At 43.6% G+C, this 26,713-nt stretch overlaps 1 protein-coding gene across 3 annotated transcripts; it reads right to left on the bottom strand.

Annotated features, from left to right (window-relative positions):
• Nucleotides 1-2,051: 2,051 nt before the first annotated feature.
• LOC122928757 (zinc finger protein 583-like) lies at nucleotides 2,052-26,678 on the bottom strand. 3 transcript variants are annotated; one of them, XR_006387927.1, is made up of 8 exons: nucleotides 26,474-26,675; nucleotides 23,107-23,182; nucleotides 22,302-22,428; nucleotides 20,000-20,113; nucleotides 13,478-13,588; nucleotides 9,915-10,016; nucleotides 2,278-3,109; nucleotides 2,052-2,068 (listed from the first exon to the last, which is right to left on the bottom strand). XR_006387927.1 is itself a non-coding variant. In XM_044281944.1 (7 exons), exons 3-7 carry the CDS (start codon nucleotides 22,375-22,377, stop codon nucleotides 2,397-2,399), a joined length of 1,116 nt encoding a protein of 371 aa, XP_044137879.1. In that variant the 5' UTR covers nucleotides 22,378-22,385; nucleotides 23,107-23,182; nucleotides 26,474-26,678; the 3' UTR covers nucleotides 2,209-2,396. The 3 variants fall into 3 exon arrangements, 2 of the variants coding, with proteins under 2 accessions (XP_044137879.1, XP_044137878.1); XM_044281944.1 differs by lacking the exon at nucleotides 2,052-2,068 and having other exon boundaries at nucleotides 2,209-3,109; nucleotides 22,302-22,385; nucleotides 26,474-26,678; XM_044281943.1 differs by lacking the exon at nucleotides 2,052-2,068 and having other exon boundaries at nucleotides 2,209-3,109.
• Between the last annotated feature and the right edge of the window lie 35 nt (nucleotides 26,679-26,713).

Raw genomic sequence — 26,713 nt, 5'->3', positions numbered from 1 at the left:
AGGGTTGTGCCCGAAAGGATTTTTTTTTGCGCCGATCTTGGGAAGTAAAACCGTCTCCCCCCGGCGGAGGAGCTCGCCGCGGGGCGGGAGCTAGCGAAACGACGGAAGGGCCTGCCACGTGAGGAACTTGACCTAACGTGCGAGACCCGCCTGGCCCTAGGCTGAGGGAGATGGGTGCTCTTGCCGCCCATGGCCTCAGAAATAATTTCATCCAGCCGAGAACCAAAGAGACGGGTGCTGGCAAAGGGGAGACCGACTAAGGAAAGCTTGGAAGTCACATTCAACGCCCACACTTTCAGCCAAAGTTCACGGCGTAAGGTGACCGCAAGTGTTAAAGAGCAAGCGATGAGGGCGCCAGCATCTAATGACGCCTCGCAGAGGAACTTCCCCGTCTGGATGAGCAACTGCGCTAAGGAGCGGAGATCTTGAGCGGGGACCTCGGAAACCAAGTCCTGGTCTAGCTGGCTGCCCCACTCAGAGATTGCCTTTGCCACCCATGCGGAGGCGAATACAGGTCTAAGGGCTGAACCCGTAGCTGCGAAAAGGGACTTTGTCAGGGATTCCATCCGACGATCTCCAGCGGACTGAAGGGAGGCTTTATCGGCTACAGGAATAGCCGTATTTTTGGCTAGCTGTGCCACTGGCGGGTAGACCTTGGGAGGGGATGCCCACGTGGACACACAATGCGCTGGGAATGGATATAAAACATCCAGCTTCTTAGGGGTGCTAAAGCGCATTTCTGGATGATCCCAAGCCTTGGAAACCACAGCCGAAAAATCATTAAGGCGAGGAAACCTGTTGGTCAGTGGGGGGAGGGTACGGGACGGAGAGGGAGACGCGTCAGGGAAAGAAACATGATTCACTCTGGAGCGTTTGTGTAAACGCTGTGCACTAACGGAATTACCGGAGGGCAGTGACCTAGGGTGGTCGCCCGAGCAAGAGGCTCTGGAGGGTGCATCCGAGGGAGGTGCAGCCTGCGGAGGTGACGGATTCTCAACCAAGCGACCCACTATAGATAGGGTGGATTGGGAGATTTTAGCAAGGTTTTCGACCGCCTGAGAGAGAGTTCTGGCCCAATCAGGTAATTTAGCGGGCAGCATGACGGGCTGAAGGGGGGGCACCTACCTAGGCATCAGACAAGCAAAGCAGACAGAATCCGGTTGCCCGCAGGGAAATTTTGTCTGACATATAGAGCAGGCATAGTGAATGGTTATTGGCAGCCGAGGCAGAGCCCCAGATGGATCGGATCTTGTCAGTGACCTAGGGGGGTTGGAATGTGGCTGGAGAGAGTACAGTGACCTGAGGAGAGGAGCACACATGCCTACCAGAGCCAGGAGCAGACGCCGAAGGGGGGAGTCCCACAGCGAGTACTTCCTGAAGCTGTGGCATGAAGAGCAAGCCCCGCCCCCTCAGGTCCCGTATCTCCCACTCTCCACACAGCGGTGCGCACGCGCCACTAATTAACCCCCCAATGTGCCATGGCCGTATGATAGGGGCCCAGATATATCTCTTTGCTGCTCTTGCCACCTAAAAGAAATGCTGGCAATATCGCTGCAGCGCTGACTCCGCTCTGCTCTGGCCCCGCCCCCCTACGCCTGCAGCGCGATCTTCTCCCCATGATGATTTCTCAGCACTGAGTACTGTAGAAAAACAGCCCTTCGGTCAGCAATGTCGGGACCGGAGGGTGACTCCTTCACTGCCGCCTGGTAGAGGGGGAAGGAGGACAGGGGAAGGCTTGAAGTCACTCTCTTTAGTGAATAAAACAACTTCTGCCCCTTTGCTATGTCCCTCAAAGGGAACCATCTGCACAGCTCTGTAGCAGGGAGGGGGTACGACGTCTTCACCCTTCCTCTGGTCCAGCAGGGTCACCCCTTTAGCTACTGGCACCGTGTTGGCAGGAAGCTGGAAGAAGGGCTTGGACGGGTGACCCCTTGGCTGGCGGGATGCAGGGAGCGAGGCTGCCCTGGTCCACCTTGTCTTCTTGTGGGGGGAGGAGGCAGCGTGGCGGACCAACGCTGGCATGCTCCCCCTGGGAGAACAGGGAGGCGAGGCGTCCACTGTTTCCCACCTGTAAAAGAAAAAAGAAGAAGAGTAAAATAAGAAACTAAAATAAAAAATCTTTAGAAGCTTCCCTGCAGAGCAGGGAGGTCTTGCCTCCTATTGACACTAGAAAAAACTGAAGCTCTCTCTCCAGGCTGGAGGGGGTATAGCTGCCAGGGGAGGAGCTTACAGCTTTTGCTAGTGTCAACGCCTCCTAGAGGACATAGCTTTACCCACGTTTCCTGTGTCCCTCAATGAATATGGGCGAGAAAACCCCATATTTAAAAGTACTGGAAGCAGCAGAGGTTACAATTTCAATCAAGGTTCTTCAAAATGATGTGTCTTGGTAACACCCTTCACCGGGCTTTCTTCTGCTGGTGTAGTCTCTTATGTATGACGAGGCTCGAGCTCTGACTAAAGCATTTATCACAATAGCAACATCTGAATGGCTTTTCTCCAGTGTGGATCCTCATATGGGAAGCCAGAGTAGAAGTCTGAGTGAAGCACTTCTCACACTTGGTACATTTGTACGGCCTCTCTCCTGTGTGAGAGCGTAGGTGCCGCAAATAGTATGATTTATCACTGAACCGCTTATCACATTCTGTACACTGAAACGGTCTTTCTCCGGTATGAATCCTCATGTGGGCGATGACACTGGAATTCTGACTAAAACTTTTAAAACATACAGAACAAGAGTATGGTTTCTCCCCGGTATGAGTCCTCAAGTGCCGCAGGAGATAGGACTTGTCGTTAAAGCATTTATCACAGTGGTTACAGGCGTAGGGTTTCTCACCAGTGTGAATTCTCATATGTCTCACCAGTAAAGAACTGCCACCAAAACTTTTCCCACAGACAGAGCATATGTACAGGCGCTCTTTTGGGTTGGACTTTTTCTCAGCACTGAGGAGTTTATGACTCAGCTCTACACCTCTTATGTTTTCATTGGCTTGTTCCATCGGAGGCACTCTGGGTTCCATTTTGTCAAACAAGCTTTTCCATTGGACATTATTCTTGGCTTTAGAGTTCTGTATGCCATTCATAATCTGTTTTTCGGAAGGGTCTTCTTCAGCTGAAATAGAAAGAGATGTTTATACTGGGAAAGGCAAAATAAATAAAAAAAACAACATGAAAGGTAACTCCACCTAACTTATCTCATCTCATCTACAGCTCACCATACACCAAGAAAAGGGGGAAGCAAATTACTGAAAGTAATTTTCATGTTTCATGCTGCCATGTCCTTAGAGCCACTTTTGGGTCCAGCATTTTTTTAAACTTAATAGGTAGCAACTACACTGAGTCCTGAGTGCTCAGAAATCCTAGCATTCATGAGCTCCAGGAGCGAGAGCAGGAGAGCTGCAGGTCATACAGACGTGGACAAAATTGTTGGTACCCTTTGGTCAATGAAAGAAAAAGTCACAATGGTCACAGAAATAACTTTAATCTGACAAAAGTAATAATAAATTAAAATTCTATAAATGTTAACCAATGAAAGTCAGACATTGTTTTTCAACCATGCTTCAACAGAATTATGTAAAAAAATAAACTCATGAAACAGGCATGGACAAAAATGATGGTACCCCTAGAAAACACAGAACATAATGTGACCAAAGGGACATGTTAATTCAAGGTGTGTCCACTAATTAGCATCACAGGTGTCTACAACCTTGTAATCAGCCATTGGGCCTATATATATGGCTCCAGGTAATCACTGTGTTGTTTGGTGATATGGTGTGTACCACACTCGACATGGACCAGAGGAAGCAAAGGAAAGAGCTGTCTCAAGAGATCAGAAAGAAAATTATAGACAAGCATGTTAAAGGTAAAGGCTATAAGACCATCTCCAAGCAACTAGATGTTCCTGTGAGTACAGTTGCACATATTATTCATAAGTTTAAGATCCATGGGACTGTAGCCAACCTCCCTGGACGTGGCCGCAGGAGGAAAATTGATGACAAATCTAAGAGACGGATAATCCGAATGGTAACAAAAGAGCCTAGAAAGACTTCTAAAGAGATTCAAGGTGAACTTCATGCTCAAGGAACATCAGTGTCAGATCGCACCATCCGTCGTTGTTTGAGCCAAAGTGGACTACATGGGAGACGACCAAGGAGGACACCATTGTTGAAAACGAATCATAAAAAAGCAAGACTGGAATATGCCAAACTACATGTTGACAAGCCACAAAGCTTCTGGGAGAATGTCCTGTGGACAGATGAGACAAAAATCGAAGTTTTTGCCAAGGCACATCAGCTGTATGTTCACAGACGAAAAAATGAAGCATATCAAGAAAAGAACACTGTCCCTACTGTGAAACATGGAGGAGGCTCTGTTATGTTCTGGGGCTGCTTTGCTGCGTCTGGCACAGGGTGTCTTGAATCTGTGCAGGGTACAATGAAATCTCAAGACTATCAAGGAATTCTAGAGAGAAATGTACTAGCCAGTGTCAGAAAGCTTGGTCTCAGTCGCATGTCATGGGTCTTGCAACAGGACAATGACCCAAAACACACCGCTAAAAACACCCAAGAATGGCTAAGAGGAAAAAATTGGACTATTCTAAAGTGGCCTTCTATGAGCCCTGACCTCAATCCTATTGAGCATCTTTGGAAGGAGCTGAAACATGCAGTCTGGAAAAGGCACCCTTCAAACCGGACACAACTGGAGCAGTTTGCTCATGAGGAGTGGGCCAAAATACCTGCTGAGAGGTGCAGATGTCTCATTGACAGTTACAGGAAGCGTTTGATTGCAGTGATTGCCTCAAAAGGTTGCGCAACAAAATATTAAGTTAGGGGTACCATCATTTTTGTCCATGCCTGTTTCATGAGTTTATTTTTTTACATAATTCTGTTGAAGCATGGTTGAAAAACAATGTCTGACTTTCATTGGTTAACATTTATAGAATTTTAATTTATTATTACTTTTGTCAGATTAAAGTTATTTCTGTGACCATTGTGACTTTTTCTTTCATTGACCAAAGGGTACCAACAATTTTGTCCACGTCTGTATATCAGACTCCAGTGCTTTGGCCCCGCTGGAAATTCTTATCAATGGTTTTAACAAAATGCCTGGCCAAAAAATAGTAAGTGACCCTGCACTGTAATCAAAGTCTGTGTCAGCAGTTTATGTTGCCCTCAGATAAAGCAGCATAAAGCTGGTGTCAAATTCCTTTGATGAATTAGGAGCCAGTGACACTAAGGCCCCATGCAGACGAGCGTGTCGGATTCAGTCCGGATGCGTTGCAGGCGGGTTCAGGGAAACCCGCGCGAGTTCGCACGCACTTTGTCTGCGACTGCGTTGCGTTGTTCGGTTTTTTCCGCGCAAGTGCAAAGCGTTTTGCACATGCGTGATAAAAAACTGAATGTTGGTACCCAGACCCGAACTTCTTCACTGAAGTTCGGGTTTGGGTTTGGTGTTCTGTAGGTTTTATTATTTTCCATTATAACATGGTTATAATGGAAAATAATAGCATTCTTTAATACAGAATGCTAAGTAAAATGTCCATTGAGGGTTAAAAAAATAATTAAAAAAATTACTCACCTCATCCACTTGATCGTGCAGCCGTTATCGTCTTCTATCTTCATTCAGCAGGACATGTGCTGACGTCACCACGCTCAAAACATGGTGAGCGCGATGATGTCAGCGCAGGTCCTTTTGCCTTCTATCTTCATTCAGCGGGACCTGTGCTGACGTCTCCACGCTCACCACGTGGTGAGCGCGATGACGTCAGCGCAGGTCCTTTTGCAGATCCTGCAAGAAGAAGAAAGAAGAAGAGGATCCCGGCTGCGCGATCAAGTGGATGAGGTGATTTATATTTTTATTATTTTTTAACCCTCAATGGACATTTTACTTAGCATTCTGTATTAAAGAATGCTATTACTTTCCATTATAACCATGTTATAATGGAAATAATAAAGTAAATGGACTTTAATGGGGTCCTGGGGCTCATCCCTATTTATTAACATCATCTACTTAGCAACCATCCGTGAAAATTGCCCCAGTCCTCAGCAGTCCATTCACCATATTTTCTGCAGAAGATCAATCTGTCCCTGATGTTTTTTTTGGAGAGAAGTGGCTTCTTTGCTGCCCTTCTTGACACCAGGCCATCTTCCAAAAGTCTTCGCCTCACTGTGCGCGCAGATGCGCTCACACCTGCCTGCTGCCATTCCTGAACAAGCTCTGCACTGGTGGCACTCCGATACTGCAGCTGAATCCTCTTTAGGAGACGATCCTGGCGCTTGCTGGACTTTATTAGACGCCCTGAAGCCTTCTTAACAAGAATTGAACCTCTTTGCTTGAAGTTTTTGATGATCCTATAAATTGTTGATTGAGGTGCAATCTTAGTAGCCACAATATCTTTGCCTGTGAAGCCATTTTTATGCAACGCAATGATGGCTGCACGCGTTTCTTTGCAGGTCACCATGGTTAACAATGGAAGAACAATGATTTCAAGCATCACCCTCCTTTTAACAGGTCAAGTCTGCCATTTTAACCCAATCAGCCTGACATAATGATCTCCAGCCTTGTGCTCGTCAACATTCTCACCTGAGTTAACAAGACGATTACTGAAATGATCTCAGCAGGTCCTTTAATGACAGCAATGAAATGCAGTGGAAAGGTTTTTGGGGGATTAAGTTAATTTTCATGTCAAAGAAGGACTATGCAATTCAGCTGATAACATTCTGGAGTATATGCAAATTGCTATTATAAAAACTTAAGCAGCAACTTTTCCAATTTTCAATATTTATGTAATTCTCAAAACTTTTGGCCACGACTGTACACAGCCCCATTGAAATGAATGGGTCAGGATTCAGTGTGGGTGAAATGCGTTCACGTCACGCATTGCACCCGCGTAGAAAACTTGCCTGTGTGAAAGGGGCCTAATGCAGTAGCCAGTTTATTTTTTTACTACCATGGAAACGTCTATAGACATAAGTGATGTATGGATGATAAGTTTATTCTAAAATTATTTATTAAAGAATGGCTATAATATGCCTAAAAAACAATGGCTGGGTATGCCTGAATAAGAATAGTAACATAAAATGTATCGCAAATAGATATGGACAATATCATACAGCAATGGCTGGGTATGCCTGAATAAGAATAGAAACATAAAATGTATCGCCAATAGATATGGACAATATCATACAGCAAATCGCTAATAAATATATATGTATATCTGTAAGTATCCACACTTGCGTTCAATATAAAATCAACATACTAATAAAATGGTGGTTTGAATGTCAATTCATAAAAATCCTGTTGGAAAAAAATTCTGTTGGAAAAGAATCCTAATGAAAAAAGGGGACGTATTATACACCTGTTGAAAAAAGAGTCTGTGGAAGGAAAGTCCAATCTTATGGTGCAATATCCAGTAGAAGGAATGAATGTACAAATCCTGTTAATAAAAACTTGATGGACATGTCCTGAAATGTCAATTGTATTCAACTCCTGTTGTAGGAAAACATCTGGTCAACTAATAGGATAAGTGTCTCCTTGTGACAAGAATATCACTTTAGATTTGATATATAATTTCTTTACAGGTCCGATGACATGAGTTGTATATATGAAAAAACTACTGCTGTATATGCAGGTACGTTACCCTCCACGCTGGTGGAATGGTAAGCGGCTCCTGCCTGTAGAGCGGCCAGTGGCGGATTATAATTGGGGCATTTGGGTCTGTAGCCCCGGGCCCGACATCGCTGGGGGGCCCAACGCCGACCCAAATGCCCAGCATGGGTACATGGGTGCACCCTTTAGGATGAGTGGTGCTATAGTCACATTTAATATAAACACTGTCCAGGAGCTGTACTATTATTGGCCTAAGTGTTTGCATTAAATGTGACTATAACCCCCCTCATTCATAGGAAAACACCTATGTGCAGCAGTGCATTAGTGAATTTCTATGGATGAAGAGGCTTATAGTCACATTTAATATTAACACTGTCCAGGAATTGTACCATAATGACCTGTGTATATTAAATGTGACCATAAGTCCCCTCATCTATAAGATTCTTTTGGATGAGGGGGGGGGGGGGGGGGTTATAACACAGGTGAATTACGGTACACTTAACAGTGTTTATATTATATGACTATAACCCCCTTCATCCATAGGTATGAACCCATGTACTGCACATGTTTTAGCCCACCTTTAGGTTGAAAATATTTTTTTATTATTCTCCTCCTTTAAACCTGGGGTGTGTCTTACATCCAGGTGCATATTATAAAGCAAAAAATACGGTATGTATTTTAAATTTGGCAACAAAATAATTAATTTTGCTCCTAAATTTTTCAGTTTAGGAGCCAATGGCTCCTGGGTATTTTTGCAGTCCTATGCAGGGCCGGTGCTACCATAAGGCAGACCAAGCGGCCGCCTTAGGGCGCACCCTGGGGGAGGGCGGAAAAATGTGACATGGAGGGGGAGAAATGTGACATGGGGGTCTGATGGCTGACATTGGGGGCTGATGGCTGGGGGATGATGTCTGACATGGGGTTCTGATCTGAGGTCTGATTAACATTGGGGGTCTGATTGGGGCTGTGAGCTGAGGTCTGATTAACATTGGGGGTCTGATTGCTGGTCTGACCTGAGGTGTAATGAAAAATATTTTTTTCTTATTATCCTCCTCTAAAACCTAGGTGTGTCTTAGAGGGCGAAAAATATGGTCCTTAAACCAGCCATTGTCTGAAGCAGAGAGAAGATACCAGGACCACAGAGAGGAGAAGCGTGGGGGGGGCGCCAAAATGTAGCTTCGCTTGTGTTGGCAAAAATCCTTGCACCGGCCCTGGTCCTATGTAACACTACAGATAGCATAAGGTAAAAGGTTTCTCTGGGATTTATATATTGATGGCCTATCCTCAGGATAGGTCATCAATATGAGACTGGTGGGGTCCGACTCCTGGCACCCTGGCCAATAAGCTGTTTGAGGAGACTGCGGTGTTCCAGTAAGCTCCGCAGCCTCTTTGTTCAGCAATGTCATTTGATAGCACTGTGCTTGGTATTGCAGCTCAGCCCCAACCACTCAGATGGAACTGAGCTGCACCTAGGCCAAGTAACAATGAATGTGATGTCATATGGCCTAGGAAGAGACTGTGGCGCTCACGAAGCACCGCAGCCTCTTCACATAGAAAAAACAACTAAACTAAAATAGAGGGAGGGGCCCAAGTTGGGTAGAGAGCCCCGGGCCCATCATGCACTTAATCCGCCCCTGAGAGCGGCGTGCACGTGTGAAGTACCCACCTGCTTTATATTCCGGCCGTACAGTCTTCACTTCCGGTGACGTCACATGCGTTTGAAGCGGAGTTTTGAGTCAGCCTATTCTTATTCAGGCATACCCAGCCATTGTTTTTTAGGCATATTATAGCCATTCTTTAATAAATAATTTTAGAATAAACTTATCATCCATACATCACTTATGTTTTGAGTGCCATCCCTCTACTTTCATCTACTCCTCCTCCATTACAAGCGTTGGATACGCTTTGTCTGGATTGAGCACCTTATTCCACCCCTTTGAGTTATAGTGAGCTGCCTCATACTTGTATAACGTCTATAGACAGCAATATAAAACAACCCAAAATGTGGAGAACTGGTAAATGGCTCCCAAGACTTATTGACCTGTGCATTAGACAGAAAGGAGGCAGCATTAAGTCAATCATGATTGTACATCAGACCATTTATATAAATAATCTCCGATAATCAGGGCAGATAGCACTGACCATTTACAGTTAGGCCAAGCTTGCTTCCTCCAGTCCAATATTTCTGTTTAATACATTGGAGCAATTAAATTGTTGCAAAAGTATACATATTCTTTAAACAAAAAAAAAAACAGGCAAGTTAGACACAGAATGGAATTAAACAGGGATTTAGATTGGAGGAAGCTTACCTGCTCTGGAAATGCTGACACTGTCCTCAAATGTGTTCAGATCATTAAGGTGATTATCATCTTTACTTGTCGTTGACCCACTGTCAGGTTGTAAATTTCCCCCTAAGGTACACCAAAACATTTAATAAATACCATAAAATATAACTCCCGTAGTTCCCCCAATGTGTGTGAAGCCATTTCTAAAACTAGTTATCCAGATGCTAAATTTCCAAAAGGTGACAACCACAAGCTGTAGCCATTAGAATGCCCAGGAGACCTGCACAGCTCACAGAACATCTGAATAGCATACAAGTATACAGCTCCTGGGAGGACTGAAAAGATGTGAGGGGCAGGGGCACCAGGGAATGGGGAATGGATGGCATAAGAAAGAGGGGGTGAGGAGAACATCTACTTTTTGTAATGGTTTGTAAGTGTAAATGAATTTTGCTCTGTTATACTTTTAAGAAACATTAACTTTGCGGAAACATGTAACTTTTACCAGAAAAAAGAAAAAAGCTGGAAAGTTAAAATTACATGTCTCTACCATATCTTTTAGTAAAAAAAAGAATTCCTAAGGTCTTAATGGGATTTGAACCACAGACCTTCTGCATTGCAGAAAACAGACTTGGCACCAGTCTACAGGTCCTTCTCAAAAAATTAGCATATTGTGATAAAGTTCATTATTTTCTGTAATGTACTGATAAACATAAGACTTTCATATATTTTAGATTCATTACACACAACTGAAGTAGCTCAAGCCTTTTATTGTTTTAATATTGATGATTTTGGCATACAGCTCATGAAAACCCAAATTTCCTATCTAAAAAAATTAGCATATTTCATCCGACCAATAAAAGAAAAGTGTTTTTAATACAAAAAAGTCAACCTTCAAATAATTATGTTCAGTTATGCACTCAATACTTGGTCGGGAATCCTTTTGCAGAAATGACTGCTTCAATGCGGCGTGGCATGGAGGCAATCAGCCTGTGGCACTGCTGAGGTGTTATGGAGGCCCAGGATGCTTCGATAGCGGCCTTAAGCTCATCCAGAGCGTCTCTCAACTTTCTCTTCCCAATATCCCACAGATTCTCTATGGGGTTCAGGTCAGGAGAGTTGGCAGGCCAATTGAGCACAGTAATACCATGGTCAGTAAACCATTTACCAGTGGTTTTGGCACTGTGAGCAGGTGTCAGGTCGTGCTGAAAAATGAAATCTTCATCTCCATGAAGCTTTTCAGCAGATGGAAGCATGAAGTGCTCCAAATTCTCCTGATAGCTAGCTGCATTGACCCTGCCCTTGATAAAACACAGTGGACCAACACCAGCAGCTGACATGGCACCCCAGACCATCACTGACTGTGGGTACTTGACACTGGACTTCAGGCATTTTGGCATTTCCCTCTCCCCAGTCTTCCTCCAGACTCTGGCACCTTGATTTCCGAATGACATGCAACAGTCCAGTGCTGCTTCTCTGTAGCCCAGGTCAGGCGCTTCTGCTGCTTTTTTTGGTTCAAAAGTGGCTTGACCTGGGGAATGCGGCACCTGTAGCCCATTTCCTGCACACGCCTGTACACGGTGGCTCTGGATGTTTCTACTTCAGACTCAGTCCACTGCTTAAGCAGGTCCCCCAAGGTCTGGAATCGGTCCTTCTCCACAATCTTCCTCAGGGTCCGGTCACCTCTTCTCGTTGTGCAGCGTTTTCTGCCACACTTTTTCCTTCCCACAGACTTCCCACTGAGGTGCCTTGATACAGCACTCTGGGAACAGCCTATTCGTTCAGAAATTTCTTTCTGTGTCTTACCCTCTTGCTTGAGGGTGTCAATGATGGTCTTCTGGACAGCAGTCAGGTCGGCAGTCTAAGGCTACTTTCACACTAGCGTTCGATCGGATCCGTTCTGAACGGATCCGATCATAATAATGCAGACGGAGGCTCCGTTCAGAACGGATCCGTCTGCATTATTTTAGCATATAAAAGCTAAGTGTGAAAATAGCCTTGTACGGATCCGTCCAGACTTTCAATGTAAAGTCAATGGGGGACGGATCCGCCTGAAGATTGAGCCATATTGTGGCATCTTCAAACGGATCCGTCCCCATTGACTTACATTGTAAGTCTGGACGGATCCGCACGCCTCCGCACGGCCAGGCGGACACCCGAACGCTGCAAGCAGCGTTCAGCTGTCCGCCTGTCCGTGCGGAGGCGAGCGGAGCGGAAGCTGAACGCCGCCAGACTGATGCAGTCTGAGCGGATCCGCTCCATTCAGACTGCATCAGGGCTGGACGGCTGCGTTCGGGTCCGCTCGTGAGCCCCTTCAAACGGAGCTCACGAGCGGACCGACGAACGCTAGTGTGAAAGTAGCCTTACCCATGATTGCGGTTTTGAGTAATGAACCAGGCTGGGAGTTTTTAAAAGCCTCAAGAATCTTTTGCAGGTGTTTAGAGTTAATTAGTTGATTCAGATGATTAGGTTAATAGCTCGTTTAGAGAACCTTTTCATGATATGCTAATTTTTTGAGATAAGAATTTTGGGTTTTCATGAGCTGTAAAATCATCAATATTAAAACAATAAAAGGCTTGAACTACTTCAGTTGTGTGTAATGAATCTAAAATATATGAGAGTCTAATGTTTATCAGTACATTACAGAAAATAATGAACTTTATCACAATATGCTAATTTTTTTAGAAGGACCTGTATAAGTCTGCTCTGTTCTTTGGACACAGTTCTAAGCATAAAAAGCCTATAAAGAAAATACATTTTTAAGCACAGAAAATTCAGTCCTTCCAACAGCACAGGTCTATAATGTAATGATGTGCCATGCTGAATGTCTAGGGGTTCATATCCTGATAAAGACTTGTAAAATAATCTATTTAGTAAAAGTCTATGTGCTGGAAGAGGGCCTCACCCCAACCCAGTTCCAGCACAACTTCATTGATATTCACTGCACTTAGGCCTCATGCACACGACCGTGTGTTTTGCGGTCTGCAAATCACGGATCTGCAAAACATGGATTGTGTGCAAATCACGGATTGTTTTCGTGCACGTTCCGTAATTTGCGGAACGGCACGGACAGCCTTCAATATAAATGCCTATTCTTGTCTGCATAGCACGGACAAGACTAGGACGTTATATTTTTTTAGCGGGGCCACGGAGCAACGGATGCGGACAGCACACGGCGCGCTGTCTGCATCTTTTGCGGCCCCATAAAATTGAATGGGTCCGCATCAGAGCCGCCGCGGACCCAAACAACGGCCGTGTGCATGAGGCCTTAAGTGAATGCTAATCAGGCTACTGATCTAAGAGACCGCTGGGCCCCCAGGCTGCTCAGGTCCCCTGAATGCAGTACCTCCAGGGCTGCCCTAATGGTGTCCCAGTCCACAGGGAACAATGGATCAAGCATACCCAATATCTAACATGCCTGATCTTTCTTTCTCCCCAACTGTAAAGGTCGGAGACGGTCTGGAGCCCTCCCATAAATATGCAGCCAATCCTACCTGAAAAATCTATCTTGTCGGTGGCCAGTTTCATATGAACCCATTTTTTATTTTTTTTTATAAAACATCATGACAATGAAGCATTTATCTACACACCATCAGCTAGATCTAATTGTGTTTCTTTGTTAAGCTGCACAGGATCATCTAGCAAGGTGCTGCCATGTTGTTTCACTCGTAGAAGAATATCCGGGTTACTTGAAGGAAAACCTAGAGACACAAACAGAGTTTACAGCTATAAAGATCACCAACAATAATATTTTCCTGTTAAAGGGCAACTGGGGGAAAAAAAACTAGTGGCAATGCTTACTGTAAACTGGTATTTCCACCTTAAAGGGGTTCTCTGGTTTCTAGATATGGATGACCTATCTCGGGAACAGGTAATTAAGTGCTTATCACTGTTTGTAGTATGAAGGACAGGAGAGAATGCAGGAGAGGGGAGAACTGACTATCTATCACCTCTAGAACACCCTGATTACCACTGATTATAGTATAAGAGACAGAGGAGAACACAGCAGAGGTGAAAACTGATTATCCATCACCTATAGAATACCCTGCATATCAGTGTTTCTAGTATAAGGGATAGGAGAGAATACAGGAGAGATGAGAACTGATTATCTATTACCTCTAGACCACCCTGCTTATCACTTATTAGAGTGATAGAACATAAAATATATTTCTAAATTACATTTCTAAACTCATATGACCACCGATACAAGTGTCTATGACGGTTGTTAAATGGCTTTATTCTAGAGCGCTGTGTTTCTACTGTGGCCTAGAATAAGCACTGCACAGGTCTCTTGTGCAGTGAAGAGCATGAGCCCGGCTGTTGTATTGTAGACAAGCTCCTGCACTAAAGTCCTGAACCAGCAGAAGCGCAGATCTGTGCCGTTTAACTCCTTAGATGCCACAGTCAATAGTGAACCTTGCATTTAAGTGGTTTTGAGAGAGGGGGCTCCCTCTGTCAGGCATCGGCAATCCATGAATGAGATGACGGGTTGTTGATGTCTTAGCATGGTAGCCTGAGGCCCCAGGCCTGCTCTCAGTGTATGCCCTATCAGGCTGTGCTTCTCTGGCTGTCACGAACGTACCGAGACATACCGACGTTCTCAAGACAGGTGGTAGGAGATCTGTGAGACTGGCAACACGTGGTTTGATCTGACATGTTTTCTTTTTGAATCAAATGACGTCTGTGTTGTTTCTGGTGCTTGCCACACCTTCTTTCCCCAGGTGTGGCTATTGTGGTCATTTAACCTTTTCTATTTATTATTGTTTCTCTCACTATGCTATGCGGTTTATAGCTTCTGTTGGACTTGTGGTTAGCTTGTGTTACTTGAGTTACTGGTGCTACCAAAGCTTCATTGAAGATAAGTGTTTCCTTTCCCCTTTTGTATTTTATTTATATATGTGTGTTGCCTTTTCCTGTTGTTTATCATTAGGCCTGAGGAAGACTCCTGTTCGTCCTTACTTTTGGAGGAACAGGTAGACTCAGTCCTGACATTAGTTCCAGGATCCTATAGGGTGACACAGGATTCTAGGTATCCGGTGTATGAACTTGCCTACTTTGGGGCCTGTTCATACTTGTAGTCTGTCAGGACTGGTGTTAGGGTTTTCTCTAGGTGGTGTCCATCTTCCTTCCCTAGTTTCCAGGCCTTATTCCGGTATCCCCTTTCCCTTCTATGTTCGGTGTGGTGTTTTCATCCTACACACGAGCATGACACTGGCGTGGCCTGATATTGTCTGTCAGTATGGTACTGACAGTATAATACACTGTATTGCATAAGCAGTACAGTGTTTTATACAAACGATCAGTAGATTGACTGTGAAAGTCCTCTTGTGGGTCTGAAATGTGTTAAATAATTACAAGTGCCAAAAAAAGCTGAAAAAAATACACCCTTTTCTATTGAGAAGCAAAAATAAAACCTATCGACAAAACAGTACCACTTGAACTTTTTTTAAAAATTTCATGTTACACCTAAAAACTTAAATGTATTTTATTGAGATTTTATGTGACAGACCAACACAAAGTAGCAAATATATTTGATGTAAAAAAAAATGCATACTAAAGAAAAATCTGGAAAGTGTGGCATGCATTTGTATTCAGTCAATACTTTGTAGGACCACCTTTCACTGAAATTACAGCTGCAAGTCTTTTGGGGTATGTCTTTACCAGCTTTGCAAATCTAGAGGCTGACATTTTTGCCCATTCTTTGCAAAATAGCTCAAGCTTAGTCAAAAAGCGTCTGTGAACAGCGATTTTCAAGTGTTGCCACAGATTCTCAATGGGATTTCGGTCTGGACTTTGACTGGGCCATTCTAACACATGAATATGCTTTGATCTAAACCATTTCATTGTAGCTCTGGCTGTATGTTTAGAGTCGTTGTCCTGCTGGTAGGTGAATCTCCGCATCAGTCTCAAGTCTTTTGGAGCCTCTACCAGGTTTTCCTCAAGGATTGCCTGTATTCAGCGTCATCCATCTTTCCATCAACTCCAACCAGCCTCCCTGTTCCTGCTGAAGAAAAGCATCCCAACAATATGATGCTGCCACCACCATGTTTCAAGGTAAGAATGATGTGTTCAGTGTGATGTATAGTGTTAATTTTTCGCAACTCATAGCTTTTTGCATTTAGGCCAAAAAGTTAAACTTTGGTCTCATCTGACCAGAGCACCTTCTTCCACGTTTGCCGTGTCCCCTACATGGCTTGTGTCAAACTGCAAATGGGACTTCTTATGGCTTGCTTTCAAAAATGTGTTTCTTCTTGCCACTCTTCCATAAAGGCCATATTTGTGGAGCACACAACTAATAGTTGTCCTGTGGACAGATTCTCCCGCATAGCTCCTCCAGAGTGATCATGGGCCTCTTGGCTGCTTCTCTAATTAGTGCTCTCCTTGGCTGGGCTGTCAGTTTAGATGGACGGCCATGTCTTGGTAGGTTTGCAGTTGGGCCATACTCCTTCCATTTTTGTATGATGGAATGAACAGTGGTCCGTGACATGTTCAGAGCTTGGGATATTTTTTTATAACCTTACCTTGCTTTACATTTCTCAACACTTTTATCCCTGACCTGGTGAGTTCCTTGGTGTTCATGATGCTGTTTGATCACTGATGTTCACTAACAAACCTCTGAGACCTTCGCAGAACAGCTGTAGTTATACTGAAAATACATTACACACATGGACTCTATTTACTAATTAGGTGACTTCTGAAGGCAATTGGTCACACTGGATTTTATTTAGGGGTATCAGAGTACAGGGGGCCAAATACACATGCACAACACACTTTTCAGATTTGTATTTATTGAAAATTTTGAAAACCATGTATAATTTTCTTTTTACTTCACACATACTTACTACTTTGTGTTGGTCTATCACATAAAATACATTTAAGTTTGTGGGTGTAATGTGAAAAAATGTGGAAAAGGTCAAGCGATATAAATACTTTTTCAAAGCACTGTATTTGGTATCACTGCATTCATAACAATCCACACTATATACAGTTGCAAAAAAAAGTATGTGAACTCTTTGGAATGATATGGATTTCTGCACATTTGTCATAAAATGGGTCATAAAATGTGATCTGATCTTCATCTAAGTCACAACAATAGACAATCACAGTCTGCTTAAACTAATAACACACAAAGAATTAAATGCTACCATGTTTTTATTGAACACACCATGCAAACATTCACAGTGCAGGTGGAAAAAGTATGTGAACCCCTAGACTAATGACATCTCCAAGAGCTAATTGGAGTGAGGTGTCAGTCAACTGGAGTCCAATCAATGAGATGAGATTGGAGGAGTTGGTTACAGCTGCCCTGCGCTATAAAAACACACACCAGTTCTGGGTTTGCTTTTCACAAGAAGCATTGCCGGATGTGAATGATATCTCACACAAAAGAGCTCTCAGAAGACCTACGATTAAGAATTGTTGACTTGCATAAAGCTGGAAAGGGTTATAAAAGTATTTTCAAAAGCCTTGCTGTTCATCAGTCCATGGCAAGATAAATTGTCTATAAATGGAGAAAGTTTAGCACTGCTGCTACTCTCCCTAGGAGTGGCCGTCCTGTAAAGATGACTGCAAGAGCACAGCGCAGACTGCTCAATGAGGAGAAGTAGAATCCTAGAGTGTCAGCTAAAGACTTACAAAAGTCTCTGGCATATTCTAACATCCCTGTTAGCGAATCTACGATACATAAAACACTAAACAAGAATGGATTTAATGGGAGGATACCACAGAGGAAGCCACTGCTGTCCAAAAAAAACATTGCTGCACGTTTACAGTTTGCACAAGAGCACCTGGATGTTCCACAGCAGTACTGGCAAAATATTCTGTGGACAGATGAAACCAAAGTTGAGTTCTTTGGAAGAAACAAAAAAAAAAGTGGCACAGCACACCAACATCAAAACCTCATACCAACTGAGAAGTATGGTGGTGGGGGCGTCATGGTTTGGGGCTCTTTTGCTGCGTCAGGGCCTGGACGGATTTTGCAGGAGAACTTAAGGCCATCTGTCCACCAGCTGAAGCTCAACAGAAGATGGGTGTTGCAACAGGGTAACGACCCAAAGCATAGAAGTAAATCAACAACAGAATGGCTTAAACAGAAGAAAATACGCCTTCTGGAGTGGCCCAGTCAGAGTCCTGACCTCAACCCGATTGAGATGCTGTGGCATGACCTCAAGAAAGCGATTCACACCAGACATCCCAAGAATATTGCTGAACTGAAAGAGTTCGGTAAAGAGGAATGGTCAAGAATTACTCCTGACCGTTGTGCACTTCTGATCTGCAACTACAGGAAACGTTTGGTTGAAGTTATTGCTGCCAAAGGAGGTTCAACCAGTTATTAAATCCAAGGGTTCACATACTTTTTCCACCTGCACTGTGCACTTACATGGTGTGTTTAATAAAAAAATAGTAACATTTAATTTTTTGTGTTATTAGTTTAAGCAGACTGTGATTGTTTATTGTTGTGACTTAGATGAAGATCAGATCACATTTTATGACCAATTTGTGCAGAAATCCACATAATTCCAAAGGGTTCACATACTTTTTCTTGCAACTGTAATTATCACATCATTTATCATACACAGTGAACGAAAAAAAAAAAAAGAATAGCAGAATTGCTTTTTTTTGTTGCTAATTTGCCATCAAATCTTTGCGATGAAAAAGTGTTATGTACTACAAAATCATAACAATGAAAACTACAAGTTGTCCTGCAAAAATAAAGCCCTAAGACAGCTCTGTAGAATTTTTTTAAAATAAAGTTATGGGTTTATTGTGATGCGGCGATGCCTAACCATTTTCTTAAAAAAAAAAAAAGGGAATTTATTTTGCAAAAGCAGTAAAACTTAAAAAAAATTATATGTATTTGGTAACACTGTAATCGTACTAAACCAGAGAATAAAGTTATTATCTTATTTATGCCGTAAAGTGAATGTTGCAAAATTGACAACATAAAAACTTAGTGGCAGTATGTTTTTTCCCTTTCCCCCCTTAGAAAGAGTTAATAAACTTTAATCAGTAAGTTATGTGTACCCCAAAATGGTGCTATTAAAAACTACAACTGATCCTGCAAAAAAACAAGGCCTCATACAGCTACATCGACGGAAAAGTAAAAAAATTATAGCTCTTGGAAAGCGACCAAGAAAAAATAATTGCTTGGTCACTAGGGCACCAAATGCATACAGGGAAAAGGGGTTAAGCTGGAGTTAAAACATTTATATCGACTCTGACTCCCCCCAAAATTGGCTCTGACTCCGACTTCACAACCATGAACATATCACACCCCAACGCGTCTAGCTAACCATTTATTACGGAAAAAAAATGGCTGCACGTATTATATATACAAACAATAGAGCTAAGAAATGGGGGTCATTCTAGATAAAAGTGGTACAATACAGACTATAAATGAGTATACATGAATAATGGAAGCTCTCAGTGCACATACGTGTCGGGCCCATCTACCAGGCGTCAAGGTGGCTTCCGCAGATGGGTCCCTATCACTAAAGAAACTGCCTCACTTTGGACTTAAGCCTACAATATTCAGGGCAGTGTAGGAACCAGCTACAAACATACTCTGCTCCAAAGTCCCAGGTAGATGGGCGTGTTCAGTCTAAAAGAGGTGCTACCCTCAATATATTGCAAGAAAATTTTGACTAAAACCTTCAGGATCACAGGTGCATATCCATGAAGCAAACATAATTACAAAAAACATATATATATACAAACAATAGAGCTAAGAAATGGGGGTCATTCTAGATAAAAGTGGTAAAATACAGACTACAAATGAGTATACATGAATAATGGAAGCTCTTGTATGTGTCGGGCCCATCTACCAGGCATTAAGGTGGCTTCCGCAGATGGGTCCCTATCACTAAAGAAACTGCCTCACTTTGGACTTACTCTGTGGAAGCCACCTTGACGCCTGGTAGATGGGCCCGACACGTAAGAGCTTCCATTATTCATGACCCCCATTTCTTAGCTCTATTGTTTGTATATATGATAGAGTGCAGCCATTTAGTTTTTTGTAATTATGTTTGCTTCATGGATATGCACCTGTGATCCTGAAGGTTTTAGTCTAAATTTTCTTGCTAGTTAACCATTTATGTCATGATTTTGCTTACCACTTTGGAGATTACAGCTAGTCTTCTCATTGACTGACTCATGGCTGCTCCCAGGCCTGCTTGGTTCTAGATTCTGAATTCTTACCAACACATCAGGGTTGCTAATAGTGTACCCTGCAGAAAACAATAACATGCAAATGGGTAACACAGACCTATTCTATAACAATTTTCCCATATTACTGGAGTAGGGGGCACCAGGAATGGAGAAAGAAAGTGTAATCAGACCTTCGTGCAGACCATGATTCAAGTGCATGTACATTAGAAAACAGCATAAAATAATAGCTCAGAACCCAGTATTCTCAATGTACAGCCCAGCCACTGTGCACAACTGCTACCATAGCTCTCATAGACAAACAAAGGGGCTGTGTACCTTCAGTAAACTTGTGATCTGTAGTAGGGAGATGTCAAAAGTTTTGATCAGTGAGGGTCTGAGTACTAAGACCTCCACCGATCCCGAGGGTAGAGAAGCACTCGCTTAGCTCTCCCTGCTGCACGAGATGGGAGCGAGACAGGCTTAAAGACTTTCTATTGACTCCATCTGGCTTCCAGTCCTGCAGTGAAGAGAGAGAGCGCCCTAAACTAGCGCTTCTCTCCCCTCGTTTCAGGGATCGGTGGGGGTCTCAGTACCCAGACCCCCACCGATCAAAACTTCTGACATTTCCCTATGACAGATCAAAAGGTTACTGAAAGTACAGTGCCACTTTATTGGAGAGGCAACCCCTTTGGATCACCGATAGTGACAAATCTATTGTGGCATTTATGATAATTTTAGTGTGGCATCTATTGTGGCATTTATGATAATTTTAGTGTGGCATTTATGGAAATTTGATAAACCGGCTAAAAATGTTTAAGAGGTGTGACACAGTGAAGGGTATTGTCTGGGAAAACAGGTATTTTCCTCCCAGTGTGTGTTGCTGGACTGATTGGGGGCCAGGTGGGGTCAAATACCGGACTGGATCTCAGGTGCTGTTCCAGGGTTTTGGCAACACCTAGCTTGCCTTTAAAACACAGCTGGGATCAGCAGAGGGGATCTCTGTGTTGGGATCGGAGGTTTGTGCCGAGTTGGAGGGCTGAGACCCGGGTGTAGGGGAAAGAGGCCTACTAAAGCCTGCTTATGGACTTAACGAGGCAGAACTGCCAGCAGGGTGTGAACTAACACCCAGGAGATAAGGTGACTTTCTTGCTTTATGAACTCTTCGTGTGTGTGAACAAACACCAAGACTGCAAAGTGACTTGCGTTTTGTGCTATATCTTATGTGTGAAGAGACACTGAAGTTTTGCTTTTCAAACTGGTTTTTGCCTCTGTACTGCATCTGCTTACCCTGCCTACCAGAGCAAATCCCTACAGAGGGGGTTTCCACCTTGTAAAGTTATAGCATATGCCATCAAATTATGAACAGTGGGGGTCTAACCTGGACCTACACTGATCCAGAAAATAAAAGGGTTGCCAGAGATAGTTTCGCGCTGCGATCCCCATGATAATTCATGCCTGCAGAGGGGCGCCAGGGCCACCCGCTGTGCAAGGAACTGCAGCACCGTCCTATTCAAGTGAATGTTCCTGCACTGCTAGGTTCCAGGAGCGTCGCTGTGCAGGGAAATCTTCATTCTCTGGATCTGCGGGGATCCCAGAGGTCGGACCCTGAACAATCATAAAGTGAATGCATATCCTAGCGATATGCCATCACAAAATGGGAATAATCCTTTAAAGGGGTTGTATGAGAATTTGATATTGATAGGATAGATCATCAGTATCGTATCTGACCAGTGGGGGTCTGACAGCCGCCACCGATCAGCTGTTTGAGAAGGCAGCGGCGCTCCAGCTTTTCCTAGGCAAGTGACATCACGTTCATTGGGCACGTGGCCTAGGCGCAGAGATACCAAGCATAGCCGCTATACAACGTACAGCGCTGTGCTTGGTGAGCACAGAGAAAGACACAGGAGCGCCAGTGCCTTCTCAAACAGCTGATCGGTCGAGGGTGTTGGACCCCCACCGATCAGATACTGATGACCTAGACCAGAGGATAGGTCATAAGTTCTAAAGTCTTGGAAAACCCCTTTAAACATCTCAATAGCCCTTGTTTGAAGCTTGCTCTAGGGATTCACATTTTGGTAGTTCAGTCCATCTACCAGATGAGGTTTCCCAGAATGCAGGACAGAAAAGAGCATGGGGGGAGGGGGGTCTGTCACTTAAATGGTGACTCACTCCAGAGCCAAACAGCAGAATTATGAATGCAGCTCCAGAGTTGAATGCACTGGATCAGTGTACTACAAGGAATAGAATGCATTTACACATTGTTATTACCCATGGCAGCCAATACACCATGAATTTCTTGCATGACATTTCTATACAGCTCCTTCTGCCATTCTTCTAAGCACATCCAATCTTCTGCAGAAAAATAAATAGCTACGTCATTAAATGTTACCAATGTCTGAAACAGAAAAAAAATGATAATTGTAGGTGTATACTGGAGCGTGTGAACATAATCCATAATTCCAAACATAATTTTATACACTGTAGGAAGGCGCAAGGGTCCGTCGTTGATAGAAGGTATGTGTCACCGAGGTTCCTGGCCTCAGTGAAGTAAGAGCCGGTATTTTCAGGTGTCAGCGGCAGCTAATGCTGATTGACATTTTACTATTTTAGTATGGCTGTATAACTGATCCAGGACAACTCTTACTGGGAGTAGGCAAAGTGCTGGGTGGGTGACTACTCCCCACGTTCCAGGCCGGGTATTGACTGGCCTATAAAAAACCCAGCCGGCAGTGTCAGCTGGAAGTGATTACCTCTCTCTGACAGAGGAGCTCTGGCAATCGCTAGTGTGGGAACTGAGCTCTGTGCTGGGCTGGAAAGCTGAGACCTGTGTGTTGGGAGAGCAGGCCACCTAAAGCCTGCATTTGGACTGCTGGAGGCAGAACCGCCGACAAGGTGAAGTTTTTTTTATGCACAAACTTTCTACTCAGTGTTTTTGTTTGACCTTATGTGTGAATAAACACGGACATTTGAATTACGAACTTGTACTTTGCCTCTGTACTGCACCCGCTTATCCCAACTACCAGAGCGAATCCCCACAACACATATAGAGTGTAATCTGGATCACATCAGTTACCTGCATGGAGGTGGCCCCCGACATTGTCTGCTGTAGAACAAAATGATGGCTTCCTGGTTAACAGCAACGTTTTATTCTGGTGGGAGATGAAAAATGCAAGCATTAGAAGACAGGACCAGTCGCTGGGAGTGCTACTGGAAGACAGCAGGTGACTACGCTGGCCTCCACAAGAGTATGAAGACACTGGCCTGGTCATTACTGGAGGCAGAGCTCACCCAGCTCCATGCTAGCAATGCTTACAATAGTACAATAGAAAACCCCATTTTCCCAAGGTTTCCATTTAAAGGGATAATCCAGAGTAGACGATCTGGCCTATATGCCTTATTAGGGGCATATGAGGATACGGAACTATTACTGCACTGTTCAATAATCCAATTCATCTGAGGGGGAGGTCTGTAGAGGGGGCGTCCATAGCATCCACTATTTTAACTAGGGATGAGCAAATCAACTTCGGATGCTTCATCGGAAATCGATTTGCATAAAACTTAGTTTGAATACTGTACAGAGGAAGCGCTCCGTACAGTATTAGAAAGTATTGGCTCCGATGAGCCGAAGTTACTACTACTGTACCTGGAACCGAACCTGAGTTTGGTGCAAAGGCTTTTAACAGTAGAAATTAATTTACGAAGTTATTACCCGAAGTCTCGCGAGACTTCACAAAGTAGTAACTTCGGCTCATCGGAGCCAATACTTTCTAATACTGTACGGAGCGCTCCCTCTGTACAGTATTCAAAGTTTTATGCGAATCGACTTCCGATGAAGCATCCGAAGTCGATTCGCTCATCCCTAATTTTAACCTTTAGGTTATAGATGGCAACGTTTCAGTGCCTCTGTCTAGTTACATCATGCAACTCAACTTGCACAACACATGACAGCTATGTTGCTCTTGTGTAAAGGGGTACTCCAGTATGAAACATAAAGGGGGTCATTAACTAACCAGAAATACGCCTATATTAGGCGTATTTTTGGCGCAGATTGCAGCGCAAAGGACCTTTTGGTGACTTTTCCCTGCTCTAGCCAAGTCTAAAAAAGTAGATTTGGCGGAGAAGGAGACAGGTCAGCAGGCCTGTCTCATTTACTATTTTCTACACCTGTTTTAGGCATAGAAAATGGTCTAAATATGAGACAGCCAGACAGCTAGGAAGCTCTCTTACATTTAGAAGAGGCAGTGGATCCGCCAAAGTCATGTAGAGGCTGGCGCCTCTACATCACTCCGCCGGATCCACCACCAGCTATAGGGCTTATTAAGAGCGACTTTCTAAACGGCGGTCTTGATAAATGACCCCCAAAATCTTTCCTGTTGATGCACACAGGCTCAGGGCTAGTTTCAAGATACAACTGTCCCTTGGTAGAAAACGATTCCTACTGAATGACAGCAAGCGGAGATCTTAAAAAAACATGAGGAACTGATACATCGTATAACATTTTCATGATGCATTGAATAGCCTTTCCCTGCTGAAACCAGAAAACTCTTAAAGGGCCCCTAAACACTTGTTTCTTGATCACTAAAAAAAAAAGCCATAGAATTTTTTATTTTTTTTTATTGCGTTGTTTTAATGGCATTTTTTGTAAAATTAATGTGTGGATGAGTTTTTTTTCCCCTGTAGAAGCCATGGAAAAACCGCCAAAACACCAACATGTTGAGTTTTTAAAAATGCCACCAATGGAAAAAAAATAAAACTAATAAATAATTCCTATAGACCAGGCATCAGCAACCTTTGGCACTCCAGCTGCTGTGAAACTACAACTCCCAGCATGCACACTCACTCTGCTGTTCTTGTAACTCCCACAGAAGTATAAAAAGGATTCTGGGAGTTGTAGTTTCAGAACAGCTGGAGTGCCGGAGGTTGCTGATCCCTGCTATACACGGTTAGCCCACATCTGGAGCTGGCGTTTATTCAGCACATGTCGCACCAAAAAAAAAAGCCTCCCAAAAATATTACCCATTCATTTCTATGGGACCACAAAAAATGCGGACAGCACACGGATGTCATCCATATGTCCGTCCTGGAAACTATAGAACATGTCCTATTCTTCTGTTTTATGGGCAAGAATAGGCATTTCTTCTATCGGACCCATTAAGAATGCGGAATGCACACATATGTTACAGAACTGTGTTTTGCGGTCCTCAGACTGATGTCATACATAGGTTTTTTCTGACAATTTTGAGGGGTTTTTGGTGCCTTTTGCAAAAAACACCAGCTCCAGATGTTGCATGGAAATCTTTGGGAAAATTAAACATAGCACAAATAGTGTAGTGGCATTTTTTTAAATGCATTTTTGGGGTCAATTTAATTTTTTTTAGATTGCAGCATTCTCTGGGTCTGGTGTTTTTGTCCCATATGCATCCATTGTTTTGAGTTGTTTTTTTGCCCTGTTTGAAAATAAATAATACTATTTCCGGTTTGTGTTGCATTTCTAATGATGTTTTTTGTATTTTCCCCATATTGTTGTACATAGGAAGTGACCCTACAAGGGGGCACATGAAAGAACCCGCAAGGCATGCAGAAAAGTAATAAAAAACGCCAGGTGGTAAAGCACAATATATAAGCTAAAAACACTGCTGACTGCAAGGTTCCCATTGACTGCAAGCAGAGATCTTGAAAAGCAGGAGGAATTAATTCATTACCTGTGGCTGAAAAATCACAAAATTAGCAGAGATTTTGAAAACTTAAAGGGAACCTGTCACCGGGATTTTGTGTATAGAGCTGAGGACATGGGTTGCTAGATGGCCGCTAGCACATCCGCAATACCCAGTCCCCATAGCTCTGTGTGCTTTTATTGTGTAAAAAAAAAAAAGATTTGAGATGAGTCAGGGACAGGACTCATCTCAGGTTAATTTGCATATGTATCAAATCGTTTTTTTTACACAAAAAAAGCACACAGAGCTATGGGGACTGGGTATTGCGGATGTGCTACCGGCCATCTAGCAACCTATGTCTTCAGCTCTATACACAAAATCCCGGTGACAGGTTCCCTTTAAGGAACTGTTAGGATACACCGACAGACCACTTTATGGACCCCTACACACACTGGTGCTGATTTTAAAAAATAATTAAAAAAAAACACCATTAAAAACATTTAAAGTATGGAAAAAACGCAAGTGGTTTCTATGGCAATGAAGGTTCCGCTCTCCGTCTGCAAGCAGAGATTTGGAAAATGATACACAGAGTACAGTATTAAATTGCATAACTCTTGAATGAGCTTAGTCGCTGAATCTGGAGTTCCCCTTTAAACACGTATGCGCCACAAATGTACAGACGTATATTTTATCAATCTGCGGGTAATGAGGCAGTTATTTCTGCATCTCCAAGGAGCAAGAAAATGCACAGAAATGAAATGTATTTTACCTCCCATAATAACTTACCTGCAGTCGTTCTCATGACCTCTACCACTCATCAGCAGAACACCCCAGTCTGTAAGACTTCTCTCCCCCTCAGTCAGGGGCTGCAGTCCATGAAGTGACTAGAAGCAGGTCAGTATTGACAGCACACAGCTGGCAGACAGCTGGCCACCCAGAAGCCGCAGCACTTCTGCCCCGCTTAACCTTACTCTCAATGACTGCGCATGTGCAAAGAGTCCCACCGTCAACATTCTAAAAAAAACG

This window comes from Bufo gargarizans, chromosome 2 (assembly GCF_014858855.1).
Source record: "Bufo gargarizans isolate SCDJY-AF-19 chromosome 2, ASM1485885v1, whole genome shotgun sequence".
Classification (NCBI taxonomy): Eukaryota; Metazoa; Chordata; class Amphibia; order Anura; family Bufonidae; genus Bufo; species Bufo gargarizans.
This window is presented reverse-complemented; position numbering and strand designations above follow the sequence as displayed.

Coding starts and splice junctions, on each gene's coding strand:
- LOC122928757 (XM_044281943.1), bottom strand. CDS start 23,130: ATGTCGGGGGCCACCTCCATGCAG. Junction 10,017..13,477: donor ACAATTAGATCTAGCTGATG/GTGTGTAGATAA, acceptor GGTGTACCTTAG/GGGGAAATTTACAACCTGAC. Junction 3,110..9,914: donor TGTCAGCATTTCCAGAGCAG/GTAAGCTTCCTC, acceptor TTTCTATTTCAG/CTGAAGAAGACCCTTCCGAA.